The following is a 14,250-nucleotide window of genomic DNA, read 5'->3' as shown; positions in this document are numbered from 1 at the left end:
ATAATATGTGTTCGTTGTCCGCACCGCACTTTAATAAGTTGTTCGCAAGCTGCGCTGCACCGCAAATTATTTTCAAAATATAAGACTGCGCTGCCCCCGCTAAATTTGAGCACTAAGCAGTATATTCCAACACTTCAAAAAAACAACAACAAAAAAACACTATAAACCTATTTCAAATGTAAAAGTACGGACAACAGCCTACGTTTTAGGATGAAACATCCAAGTGTAAACTGCTATTTTATTTTTAAGTCAACTTTGACATGGCGCCCGCGGTATGCGGCACGGCGCGGCAAAATGTTTAGTTTTAGTTACGCTAAACTGTGCGGTAATTTGGCCAAACCTCGCAAGCGGAAGCAAACGCGCCATCTATACCACTGAGGTTATTGCTAAGTGCCCAACATTGCGTCACGTTGCAACGTACGTGACGTCATTCGTGTTACGTGCAAATGACGTCATCAGGGTAGATGTGACAGTGAAGCGAGAGCATCCTTGTGGGGTCAAAGGTCACGTTGAACCGAGGTCGAATCGGATCCAAGTTGAGAACATTTCCGCTTCTGTAGCTTAAGCAGATCTAAACATAGAGAATAGACAATTAAATGGCTTCGGGGGTTGTGACGTCATCATCAAGTGTTTGTGACGTTGATGTGGTAGGCATGTGACATCATTCTGCTAGGATTGTGACGCCAAGATCGCAAAGTTGTGGCGTTAGTGCGTTAGTGGTCGCTTATTGACCAACGATTACGGCTTACATATCATTAGTACACCGAAAGCCATCGTAGACTCTTCACCGAATCTGTCGATCCATGATGCAAGCATGGCAGGTTAGGAAAATAACTAGCCTGCAGTCAGGTTCGATCTCACGACCTCCGGTCATTCTAGAACCGTCGGGCTACCTAATGAGCTACACATTGTGGTAAAGCAAGGTAATAATTAACTATAGCACCACTGCCTTCTGCATCCTGTTCGTAAAACTAGCCTGCAGTGAGGTTCGAACTCACGACCTCGGTCATACCGGGACCGTCGCTCTACCAACTACACAGGCTTAGTTAGAGGGGAGCAAGTCGAGAAACAACCATGGCACCATTACTTGCATCCTGTTAATACAAACAATTCCGTATTGTAGGGGCTTGACAGTTTCGCGTTACGTCATTTTGTGAACGATTTTTTTTACTATTTTTCATTTTATTGACGTCACCAATAACCAGTAATTTACCAGGAAATACTCACTTGGTCTTTTAACGTTGTCGCGTCCAAGTCCGCCAGGTGCTCAATGTGAGAGTGGAAGAAAAGGGACTCGGTCATCGCAATCCGGAGCAGTGCAGTCACAATAAACCCGACAGTACAGTCGTCTGCGTAGTTGATCCAAGTGCACATTCGCGCCATGTGCTCACTGCAAAATAGAAATAACAGTTGGTACTTAACCTAGTGTTCAATTGTTGACAACATAGAACATAATTCTAAAAGAATATTTTTTTCATTGAAATGTTACTCTTAGTCAGGGTTTCTCAACCAGGGTTGCGAGAACTGTTCCATTTCTTTGCTCAGTCAAATGTAAAACTCACATTTTGGCATTGTGTTACTGTGTTGTTAGTTACTTGTACAAAAATAAAATTACAATGGTTTGGTTATTTAAGCAATTGTAGAAGGGGTTGCGAGAATTGGTTGGTGATTTGAAAGGCAAGCAAAAAGGTTAACAAACACCGAATTAGAAGAAGTGTTAGAATAATACATTCGACGTAAAATGTTTTATCGTAGTGTTAAGTCTTTATCAGTGTATATTTGTATTCTTCCTATTTGAACTGATTTTTGTAGATACCACGCATTTTGAACCTTAATTTCAACAAAAGTTCGACTTTTTACAAACTTACCCAGTCCATTCCTTCATCTTTTCCGCTAGAGGACGTGATATACACACTCCAGCGCCCCCAGTGGCAAAATTAAAGTTGTATTTTTGAAACTTGTACTGGCCCTGCCAAAAATAGTGATGAAATATTGGTGACTTGAATCCCTTGTGTAATAACTTGTGCTATTTTAAAAACAAATAGCAGCATTTTGCGGACTTGAAAATAAATAACAAGGACTTTACTGAATAAAAAATAAACTAAATACGTTGTTCGATTATCGCAGATTGCGAACGAAGATACTAGAAAAATACCAACGTGAAATTAAAAAATACAGAATATTCTTTAAACCATAAATTGAATAAATACTGTTTTAAATCTAAAAATAAGTAAATTAAGGGAGCCTACGAATGGAATCAATAAGTTCGTGGTTGAACGACAGTGTTGTAATGATTTATGTCAATGACTTGATGTGGAATTAAGTCAGTTTACAATTTTTTAATAGTTTAACGTTTTATTTCGTTTGAGTATGACTTGACTAGGACTTAACTGAAAATGTATTTAAAAATGACTTGACTTGGGCTTTAGTTTTTTACAAATGTCCTGACTTGGACTTCAGTTAGTTTAAAATGACTTATTTACAACACTGCTTTACGGATTTAAACCTAGATTCTACTGAACAAAAAATAAATAAATATTCAACACTCATTTTAGTGACCGGAAAATTGTTAGAGTAATTGTTAGTACTCTAATGAACATGGACTAATAAATTAACTTAATTGTTTACAAAATAATAAATAATTAAGGCTCTACTGACCTCGAAATGATCAACGAAATGACCATGGACTAATAAATTAACCTAATTGTTTACAAAATAATAAATTATAGCACTCTACCTGGAAATGATCAACACTTCTTCGTCCGATATAATGCGGAATTCTAGGGTCGAATTTATTCAAGAAGGTTACGAGATTTTCAACATTGACGTAATCGTCGTCGTCAAAATGACACCACCACCTGAAAAATATAAGGGCCTAGTTAGATGTGAATCGAACCCGAAACGTTATTTTTCTAACATTTAAAAAAAATTAAAATAATGTAAAGTCAATGTGACGTTGCTTCTACTAAAAGAATGTATCCAGCATTGGCGCATGGTTGTTTCTCGACTTGCTCCCCTCCGAGCCTGTGTAGCTCAGTTGGTAGGGCGACGGCCCCGGCTTGACCGGAGGTCGTGAGTTCGAACCTCACTGCAGGCTAGTTTAACGAACAGGATTCAGCAGGCCACAGGGCTATGGGTGTTTCTCGCCCCCCTCTGACCCAGTATAGCTCAGTTGGTAGAGCGACGATCCCGGTGCCATCTGACAATACCCGGTAACTACTTCATACAACCTTAAAACCCACTATGACGTTGATAATACACATTGTTTAATTGGAACGAATACACAATACTGTTTGTCCTATATTGAAAATATTTTGTACTTTGGAGGGAATATCAATACAAAAACATGGTAATTTGGATTTGGAAGAGCTATTATTGTGCTGAACCTAATTTAAATTTTGATCAAACATTCTGTCAGCAGCGTGTATACATTATTTATGTAACGTTGTAAGCCATAGTTTATCTTTTAATTGTTGACATATGTGTGAATATTGTTACTGGAAGACTGACTTGTGTTTTCTAGAGTTCTTACGTTTTCTTGGTCGCCATAAAAGTGTCAAATTCCATTCCATTCTTGCAGCAAAGCGCTCTCCTGTTGTAAAACGAAATATATTCAATGAAAAAAAGCATTATGAATCATAATAAGACAACAAATATTAGGTACAGATATAAAAGCGAGCAAGGCTAATCTTTAGATAACATTAAGTTATTCAGAAGATATTTTAAAAACTTTCTGGGACTACCAGTGTTGTAAATTGTAATGACTTAAGTCAGTACATTTAAGTCACTCTTTACAAAAGACTTGACGTTGAAATGAAATGCTTTCATTATAAAAATTCGGTTATTTATCTTAAATTTTGCATATAAAACGATTTGCTGGCTATAGGTTGCGTTTTGTGTTATTTTTGGTTAAATAGCTGCTTATAATCAGACTGGTTTGCCAATATTAATAGTTTAACGTTTACTTTTATGACAAAACTTGACTAAAAATTGACTTGCTCTAATTATGACTTGACTGGGACTTGACTTGAAAATTGACTAGTTATTTATTCAAAAAAACCTTGACTTAATTTCGTGCAAAAATGACTTGACATGGACTTAATTTTTTTACAAATAACTCGACTGCGACCTAAGTCATTTAATAATGACTTGTGTACAACATTGGGGTCTATAGATAGACATTTATGCGTATTTTTTACTTTCACCAGCACTCACAGTCCGTGGGTCTTGCCGCATTGTGAGACCACCATCTTGCCACCTGGAGTTGCAAAGCAAGTGTTAGGAGAACAAGTAATAACAATATAGATTCCTCTAGTAATAAACAAGGGTTATCAAAACGGCGACGGTACGCCCGGAGGTCGTGAGTTCGAACCTCACCACAAGCTAGATGTTTTTCTAGTCTTGCTTGCATGAATATTCCTAATTCATCGACTGATTCGGTTAATCCGTTAAAGAATTACGGCGAACAATTGTTATTACCAATATTATTGGTATTAGGGATGTGTGATACTTTGTGTTGCATTCCTGGTATCTTAAGTTTGCATATTTGAGGGCCATGGAATTATTTGCAGGTCACAAAGTTATTTGAACCACCGCGGGCCACAGAGCCTGGGTTTGGACCATCTTGTTCTGTGATTCAGCAAGAAGGGTGATGGTCCGATATAATAGTTTAGCAGCAAGACACTTTGTAAATCTTTCGTTGTTAAACTACTTGATACAAAAGCAATTACTTTTCAAAACGGATATCGGCCATGCGCCATGCGTCTCATCGCACCTTTGGAAAAATATTTTTTTTGGAAAGTTAAACTATTTAGCAGTTTTTTTGCTTTATGCAAAACGATAAAATTTAAGTAATGAACCTTAAACTAAAACAAATTACCAAAATAAACGATTTGTGTGGCGCTCTTAAAGTTACTTCTCTATGACGCCGCGTTTAGATACAACTTTGTGACGTCACATTAAGGCGAAGCTTTGTGACAGAATTTCTAAAAAAAGTATGACCCAAAAAATATGAGGTCCTCAAAATGTTTGTGAAAAATGTGCGGTCCCCCAAAAAGTAAAATTACCAGTGAAAACTAATTTGAGATAACAATACTACAAAGCTTTACAATAGCACAACGTTTAACGAAATGCTATTTTTACATTTTTTTCACATTTTACCTGTTTTTTGTTGATATTCTGCGTCGTCATCATCAGTGATAAAAAACACCTGGAAAAGTAAATATAAACACAAGCTGAAGAAACAGGAAACATATTGTCACGGTCTGTGCTAAACCAGCATTTATTTAAAGCGTAACGTTACATTATATATATGCGATTGAAAAGAATGCTTTCTATGTGTGAGACTTCAGGAAATTGCTTGATTTAGTTGTTTCTTTTAACCAACCAAACAAACGAATGGCTGCATTAGGGCGTGGATAAAGTTAGACGCCAATGACCGTAAACTGTAATTGGCTGTAGTAATGTCTTGAACTGTCATCATATCCTAAACAAGGGGTCGGCAACCTACAGCCCGCCAATCTAAATCATCGGGCTCGTCGCCTCTTTAACAAACTGGATACGATTCCATTTTAAATACTTTTTGACTATTTTAACTACGTAAACGCAAACAATTTTGGCGCTTCGCGCGAATAAGGTTTGTTTACGTTTTGATGCTGTCTGTTGAACTAGATCAGCGCTTTTTTACCGTTGCGCAGTCGAAAGCTGCCAAATGCGTCGCGGACAGTCGGAAAACTTATTCAAAAATATTGGACATATGATTTTTTACTATGTTATTTTTTTTATATTTGGTAATGTAATACCTTGCAAGAAACATAAAATAAATGCCATTATACTAAAAAATGCTCGCTTTGCTCGCCAGGTGCGCCCTGACATATAAGGTTAACAAACACTGAACTAGATTAACTATTGAAGTTATCGCGTTTTTTTAACACTTTTCATTGGTAGTATGGATGGCGACGTGTGAACTCGAATTTAAAACCAACAAACGCTTTTTTATCGCGTTTTGTGCCAATACTTCACTGCCTCCTTTAATGTAATTAAACCAGTTTTTAAGTGAAATAAAAGATTGCAGGCCCGCCTGATTCACAGTTTTTCTAACATTAATAACAAAATTCTTAGTTTTGCCGACCCCTATCCTAAACGATGAATGGTTATGTATAAGTTGATGACAGTAAAACTTTTTGGAAATGAGTTGTTACAACACTACTATAGAGCTTACTGCTTTTTATTAATATTAAACTCCTAAAGCGCCCATCTAAGCGCGATAAACAAACACTTGTTAACATAAATCAGTGGTTCTTAAACTTGGTTCCATGGACCCCTCGGGGGTCCGTGAACTAGTTTAAGGGGGTAAAAGTAAAAGGCCCAATAGAAATATTAGTGTATATTTAAGAAGTAATCACATTTTAAAGAAAACGCTTTGATTAGAAATAAAACGTTTTCGCACTGAATCCTATTTAGACACCGTATTTCACTTTCACATTTTTGGACAGAAATCTGCAGATTGACGAAGTCTGTTTGTACTGTGACGTCAACATATGACGTCATTTTTTTAATTTTTTGCTTACCGTGGAACACGCGAGACAAAATAAAATTTAGGGTGCGCGGTGAAAAAAGTTGAACAACCATTCTGCCTTAAATCAACTACAACAATCCAAACCTGTCCATTCGCTTTCTTAAACCAAGTCTTCAAAATCAAGTCAACCCTGTCAGTGTGAAACTTCTTGCTTGTTTTGATCGTTAAAGCCACGTCATCAACCGTGACGTTTACACCTCGCTTTGTGACGTCATCGGCCGGCACGAGATCACCGTTGATGACGTCAAGCGGTTCGATGACGTAGGTTGTCGGATGTGTGAGCTTGAAAACGACAATGCTTGAGAGTGTTGCTAGAGAAAGAACGATGATTGCTTTTTTTGGGGTGATTCTGGTCCAAGTGTGGATTCCAGAGGATTTTGAAGCTTTGAAAGTTGATAGCAAGGCATCGCTGTCCGATGGGGAATCCTTCATCACGAAATTACAAATATTTACAAGTTATTTTGTCCAACTTAAAACCTTTAACCTATATTTAAACCTACTCGAACATCTGTATACGAACAAGTTTTTTGGGGGGCGTCAAGTCGTTTTTTACCAGTTTTACCAATAATATGATAACTATTTGACCGACATTTGGTCTTATTTACCTCGTTTTGACTTTACTAGGTCGTTCATTAAAAATACGTACGCCCGTTTTGTGTTCCAGGACGTCAGGTCAACAATCTTGCTGCTGCTATCACTAAAGTTAAAGCTATAAGCAGTTTTGATCTTACAAGTACAACTTCGTCGTAAGATCAAACACGCCAATTAAATTAAAATCAGCAAAATACAGTCAAAGGCTAATCTTGTCTGCGGCAAAAGTTTTGTATCAGAAAATCGCAAAATATCGCGGTAACTTTGTATCTAATATATCACGGTTCTGTTTAACTCGTTCCACTATGTTATGCGTTTGTATAACTCGACCAGTTCAATCCCCATAATATTTTCATGATGTTTCTGAAGATGATTAACTATTTCCTATCACGTCTTTTAAACGATTAACAAAATGCTAACACGCCTTGTCCTTCTGCAATGAAAAGTTATTTTGTTTTGCAAAAAAGTGTTTAGAGTTGATTTTATCCCAATGCATATAATTGCTAATCGCTGAATTTCAAGGTTAAGGCATAATGACAAGGCGCGGATCAAGGAATTTTGTTTGGGGTGCATGAATTTTTTCATTCGTGACGTCACAAATTTACGTCATACGGTGACGTCACACAGTTACGTAAAACCGTCACGTCATAAAGAAGTAACTTTAAAAACACAATACAGTTCATTTTGTTAAAGTTTTAGGTTGTAGAGTTGCTACTTTAAATACAAAAGCTACAATATAAAGATTTTATCGATTCGCGCAAAGCGCAAATTTTCGGGGGGTCTACGACCACGTGCCCCCCTAGATCAGTCCCTGATAACCACAAAAAACTCAGTTTGTATGAAAATTACCAAAAAAAGTTAACCTTGCAGTAATAAAAGTACTGGTCTTGTTAGAATGTGGTACGTTTTTTAAAGATCTGTAATCAATATCGAAAGCACCGGAATTCAAAATTCAAACAGAAACGTCAAAAACTGATTTGTCCTTTCAACGCAAACGTAGATAGTATCGGCTTAAGGCGTTGCTCGCGAACATACTCGCTTTTTTCCAATGGATTAACCGACGTTAAAGCTAATTCGACTCGACTGATTGGTCTGCATTCTTACGTGACTTATAATAAAACCACGTGCTGTTTTACGTTTTTTTTTCACAAGGCGCGTTTCTTTAGTATTACATTTTTAATATTTAATCTTAACGGTCGAATTTTGTGGCAAATACAGCATCAAATATAAAAGTGACGCATCAAAATATTTCCTTGAAGATTTATATCTGTAGGTTAGTTCAAATATTTATAAACTTATTTCATGTTTTTCCATGGATTTTACGCCATTTTTTTACTTATGTTAAAACATTCCCCTCAACAAACCCAACAAACACTCTTATGCCAATGGCTCCCAAATTTTTTTACAGCGCAGAACCTTTTCAATAAAACGAACTCAAAAAAAAACCTCATTACACACATACTGATACAAAAAAGCAAAAAACAATATTTAAAGCAAATTAAAAAGTTTCGAAATGCTTTCAAACTTTTGCATGACTTGACTGTTTCAGCAAGTTAAGGCTAACTTAAAAAGCATACCTTATTTTATACTAATACTTGATTGTGTCTCTTGTTGTATATTTGTTTAGCTCATTTAAGGTCTTATAGTTTCTAGTTGCACGTTCTTAAATTTAGTTTAAGCCCACTCTTTTGCTGTTTTCTAAAATAAGTTTTGAATCACTCTAGCCTGTTGGTCAGTTTATGGCTAACTGAAAGGGACTGTCTTCTCTTTTAATAATACTTGTATCTTATGTGGTTATTTATTTAAGACCGCGTAGGTTCCCGTTGCTAGTCGTTTTCCAAATGAAAACACGCAGCTTGCGAAGCGTTTAATCCATGGCTTTGTCAACATTTCAGAACTAGTGTATCCTTAAACTAACACCATAAACTAATACTTAAGGTTTACTAACAAATAAAATAAAAATTGCATGTGAACTCCTGAAGGCTGCACGATGCCCCTTTCCTTGTTGACAAAAAAACAACGATTTAGAACTGTTCCAAGGGGGTGCGGGGATGCTGAATTAGACACAGAAAATATATTAGTGTAATTTATTTTGTGCTCAGTTCAATGTAAAACTTTATATTTTGGTATTGTGTCACAGTGTTATTAGTTAGCCTACTTGTATGAAAATTAAATTACAAATATTTTGTTATTGTAGAAATTCTAGAAGGGGGTGCGAGAATTAGTTGGTGATTTGAAAGGGGTGCAATGCAAAGGTTAAGAACCACTAATTTAAAAGTGTTGGGCCAATACATTAGACGTAACACGTTTTAGCTCATTGCTAAGGTATGCTATACTTGAATATCGTAGTAGAAAAGACGGCATTAGGAATTAACAGCACACAAACGACCTACATCACAACCCATGCCGTTTCATAATACAGCAGCACGACCAGCTACCCTTCTGCTTTACATGCATTATTTATAGGCGTCAAGGAAGCGCGTTGTTTATATGATAAACTATGGCAAAGGTTTTATACGGGTAGATTCAACAAAATATGCTGAAAATGCAAGCTCGAAATAACTTGAGACGTGTAAAATAAACCGCAGGGGCGGTAAACTAAACCTACTCTTTCCTGTGAAATAACACGGCTTTGCACTGCTTGCCTTACTAACCAAAACCAAACGGACAGAACTGTAATGACAGTTTACCTTATAAACTAGTAAACCTGTTCTTTAACGCAGTGGTTTTCGCCCTTATCTAAAATGTTCACATATGGCCGTCTATCTTTTTCGATGATTTACGGCCCATTTTAGGGCAACCACAACAACAAAAAGGTTATTTTAAAACCATAATTTGTTCCCAAAATCAGACAGTTGTAAGTATGTTCCTACTTCCTTCCATAAACTGCTGTTCCATATAGTCTGATATCGTTAAATCATTCGTTTGTCGTTCGTAAAAGTATTTATCTTTAAAAAAAAACCAACGCCATTATATTCGATAAAATCGACATTTCGGTGTTTACAAACATTTCCGCGATACCTCATGCCATCCTCAGTGTTAAAATTTAAGTAAAAATAAATGCGAAAAAAACACAAAACCGAACAAAAGTAACAAGGGAAGAAGGTTATGTTACAGGGAAAGGTCAATTTAGGTGAAGAAAACCTGTGTAATATGGTCCAAAATCTTCATCTGTGTTTATTGGACAGGCGTGGTTCTTTTTAAAGCGTTTTGGGGCGGCGAGTCCAAGGTTAAGAACCACTGCTGTAACACAATGGTCTGCCAACGCTCATCAACAGTTAAATATAATTTGTCAATCAGCGCCACTTGGGTTCAGTTTTCGAATAAGATAAATACTGCATGAGAAAGAATTGTAAAGCCAAAAAGACCGAGCAGATCGAAACCATCTTAATAAAGACCTTTCGATGATAACTTGTATCAGCTTCAGTTATTAGTTTTTACCTGATGATGATGATACAAGTGCGTATCGAAAAACGTCTTAATCAGGATGATGTCGATCTACTTAACCTTTTCGGCTTTATAATTCATTATTATCAAGCAACATTCCAGATCCGTGCATAACGTGCCTAAACAAATATAGCAACCAACGTAAAAAGGCCTGTTAGTTGGTATTGTCAGAACTAGCTTAAAACTGTAGCATTTATCATGTAATATAACTAGATATTGCCTAATTTGACGTCACTCTACACGTGACCGTTGTTCACTGACGCGTGACAAACGACGAACTGCGCGCTTTCAGCGGTTAGCCTATTTTTCTATTTTATACGTGTTATAGACTAGCGGATTGAATCCCCGCGTTACCTTATCGTATGTACTGCTGAGATTTGTGAATATACTCCACGGGCAATTATCTACTGAGTGGATTGTCTTTGCCTAGAGTACAAGAAGTTAAGGACAGGTATTCTAGCGGCCTGCTCATTTGGAGTCGGATTAAGAACTTGTGAGGGACTTAGGCAGCCGTCGACTCTCGTATACAGGGTCAGCGCCTGCTTACCCCTAGCTACACACCTCCTCTTCGCTACAACACAACCCATTACTTTCTGCTTATGAAACACGAAGTGTTACAAAACATGCGTTCCATTGGTGCGAAAATAAGCGAACGCTTCGACCAAACCGTTGCTTGCTTCCTGCCTGCCATAGGCTAAAATATAATTAATCAATATGACACCATCCGGCATATATCAACTCTTCGATACCAGTGCACTGCTGGTAAAAGGAACTATCTTGGAGCATAATAGATGGAGGTTGTAGTAAGACGTAGTAAGAATATCAAATCTATACAGAACGTTTCGCGAAACGTTGAAAACGCTACTTTCATCATTATCGGCTTTGATAATCTTAAAAGTACTTTTAACTATGATATGTTTTTTATATGTTTTTTTACTATGTTGAAAATGAATAAACAAACCTTCGAAACCTACTGCTTCCTACTTCTGTATGGCTCATTATTCTTACTACAACCTCAAGCCATTATGTGTCTTATGTTTTATCTTTCTCTATAGGCCCAGCTTGCCGATCTTGCAAAACTTTGAAATACGCAACTTTAAAACCTACACAGTAAACCCCGCAAGCAATTCAAGAGAAATACCGGAAAATATTTGCCATCAATTGGCTCACTAGGTGCGCCAACACGTTTATTGTGCGCCTGAAGTACAAAAAGGTTAGGAAATACTGCTATAACGGTTTAACAACTTTGCTTACCTGCGTGGTTTGCCTGTTATACGTCAACTGGTCAGCAGCTATCTTTAACCAATATAATTTACCTATTATTACCAGTACCTACCACTAATACTGGTCAACATTATTTATATTAATCCATTTGGTGTTACTTGTAACATTGCTGCTACAGTTATATATTTATCTTAACAAAAACATTTAACTATAACCCAATCACTAAAGTTTAGTGTTTATATTAACTCGTATTGTTAAACTCTCGCCTTAACTACTATGGGCTCTTTTAAGCTTTACACTTAGACTGAATAAACACAAATATGTCATATTTTATTTAACCCTAATCAATATATCAGTTTAGAAAGTAAAAGCTATGCCTAACAATAAGGCTGTTAGCTTAAAGCAGTGTTTCTCAACCTTTTTCACCCCAGGGCGCACTTGTAAACCTTTCAAAACGTGACGAGCGAGTCGACTGCAAACTTTGTTTGGATATTTTGTTTTTTGCTGGCAATTTTTATTACATCAGGCTCCCAATTCTATTATCTATTAAGCAGCTTGCGGAGTCGGTTAAAAATAACCCGACTCCAACTCCCGAGTCCGACTCCGGCCAAATGTGTGATTTCGTCAAATTCCGAGTGCTTCTGCCACCCTACAGCATTTAATTTTCCCATTTACGTAACTAAATTAAGGTGGATTTTCAACAATCCCCTCATAGTGGTGTCATATATCTCATCCAACCACAATACATTGCTGGAAAATATCCACCATATGCTATTTCGCCTTTTTAATTTGCATTTGGCGGCATAATTAATTTTAAAATTGGTACTGCGCACGTCGGACTCGGGACTCCATCAGTCCGATTTCAGCAAAATAAATCGATTACGGTACGCCGAGTCCCAAATATGACTCCCGACTCCACAGACCTGCTATAAAATACGATGTGCTCAATAAGACATGCCTAAACAGAAAGAAAATAAATGAAATAGGCCTTTCATGTTGTAAATTATGAAAACACACGGTATGTTAGCTAGAGTTCGATGGAAACACAGAATAAGCCCTAAGAGCAACAATATCTAACTCGGAATAAATCAAAAATGTAACGGAAAAAACCTAAATGGACTAAATAACGCCCAAAACTGTTAAAAAAGGGTATGGGACGATTAAAGGACATATTCTTGGCATCGGCCGGGGCTACGAATCCAGTCATATTGCTCAGTGTTTATTCACAGAAAATAGTGACTAGAGTTTATTCTAAAATTATTCGCAAATTCTACAAATAGGCCTAATACAGAATTTTTGCAACATTTTTTCCCCATTTTCTCGCGGCGCACCTGGCCACCTTCCACGGCGCGCAGGTTGAGAAACGCTGGCTTAAAGGCTCTTCAACCACATCCAATTGCTATTTTTTTATGATATTGATGCATAAATGTTACGTAGGGTAACGCAATAATTTCCGGATATAATAGAAAACTGCAACATTTAGAAACTCTTCGTGACCAAATGGTTGCGAAACGTGTGTTAAAATACATGAGCAAACACGCCATCAGCAGCGACGCTTAACGCATGTTTTGATATTCGTGCCAGACTGTGACGTCATTATCGCTAGCCTCCAGTTGTATCACGTGACCTGTGCGTAGTACTGGCTGGAACTCTCTGTTGAATTAAGAAAGTACACACATTTGCCCATATTTTACGTTGATTAAACACGTTGGTTACAAGCTAAGAGCTATCTGTAGACGACTAGCATCTTATACAAAAAGCGCTTTTTCGTTTACGCTTCTAAATGTATACAGAGCCTAATATCAATTAAAACTACGCCAACATTTGTTTTTATAAGCCGTAGAAATGTAAACGGAGCCAGCCTTCGACAATTCGGAAATACTACAGCAATGACGTGGAATGATAAAACAGAGCTCAGAATTAAATACGCACAGCTTGTAACTAACTAATCTCTACTAAAGGGTTGGCAGCTTAACTACAGCTCTTACTTACTAGCTTAATAAGTCCTTAGTCTATTTAGACAAAGTGATCTAAACTTTAACCTTAAAATGTCACTTAAAGTCCACAGACTAACAGCATTTAACTTACATTGTACAACAAGCCTTTTTGGCAGTTAACATATTTGGAAACACAAAGAAACGCTGTCCCTATTATTTTGCCGCAAAAATAATTTCGACAGTTGTAAGATGGCAGATACAGAACCAGCAGTAGGCCCCACTTCTGTACAAGTTCTGAAAATACTTTTACAGACAAAATATTTGGACAGTTAAAACCTATCAGTTACAGAAATAACAATGCAATTGTAAAAAACTCTGATGATATTTTCAAAGGAAAAGTACTTCGCAGTTCACCTTCAAAAATACAAGTAAACGGCACCAAAACGCCTGCTCTACTGACAACCAGTCAATTCC

General features: G+C 37.0%; 1 protein-coding gene across 1 annotated transcript; it reads right to left on the bottom strand.

Moving 5' to 3' along the window:
* Positions 1-236: 236 nt before the first annotated feature.
* On the bottom strand, positions 237-7,078 carry LOC146166489 (beta-1,3-N-acetylglucosaminyltransferase radical fringe-like). Its single transcript, XM_083389298.1, has 8 exons — positions 6,662-7,078; positions 5,161-5,209; positions 4,216-4,258; positions 3,533-3,592; positions 2,738-2,858; positions 1,869-1,969; positions 1,228-1,390; positions 237-571 (listed from the first exon to the last, which is right to left on the bottom strand). The coding sequence occupies exons 1-8, from the start codon at positions 7,007-7,009 to the stop codon at positions 437-439; spliced, it is 1,020 nt and encodes a 339-aa protein (XP_083245424.1). The 5' UTR covers positions 7,010-7,078; the 3' UTR covers positions 237-436.
* Positions 7,079-14,250: the final 7,172 nt, after the last annotated feature.

The sequence above is a fragment of the Ascidiella aspersa genome, chromosome 1, assembly GCF_963924565.1.
Source record: "Ascidiella aspersa chromosome 1, kaAscAspe10.2, whole genome shotgun sequence".
Classification (NCBI taxonomy): Eukaryota; Metazoa; Chordata; class Ascidiacea; order Phlebobranchia; family Ascidiidae; genus Ascidiella; species Ascidiella aspersa.
This window is presented reverse-complemented; position numbering and strand designations above follow the sequence as displayed.

What these genes read in the sequence shown, in the direction of transcription:
- LOC146166489 (XM_083389298.1), bottom strand. Translation starts at nt 7,009, where the DNA reads ATGAAGGATTCCCCATCGGACAGCGATGCCTTGCTATCAACTTTCAAA. An exon ending in AAGATGAAGGAATGGACTGG is followed by an intron (nt 1,391 to 1,868) that starts GTAAGTTTGTAA and finishes TCTATTTTGCAG; the next exon opens with TGAGCACATGGCGCGAATGT. An exon ending in CGACAACGTTAAAAGACCAA is followed by an intron (nt 572 to 1,227) that starts GTGAGTATTTCC and finishes CTCTATGTTTAG; the next exon opens with ATCTGCTTAAGCTACAGAAG.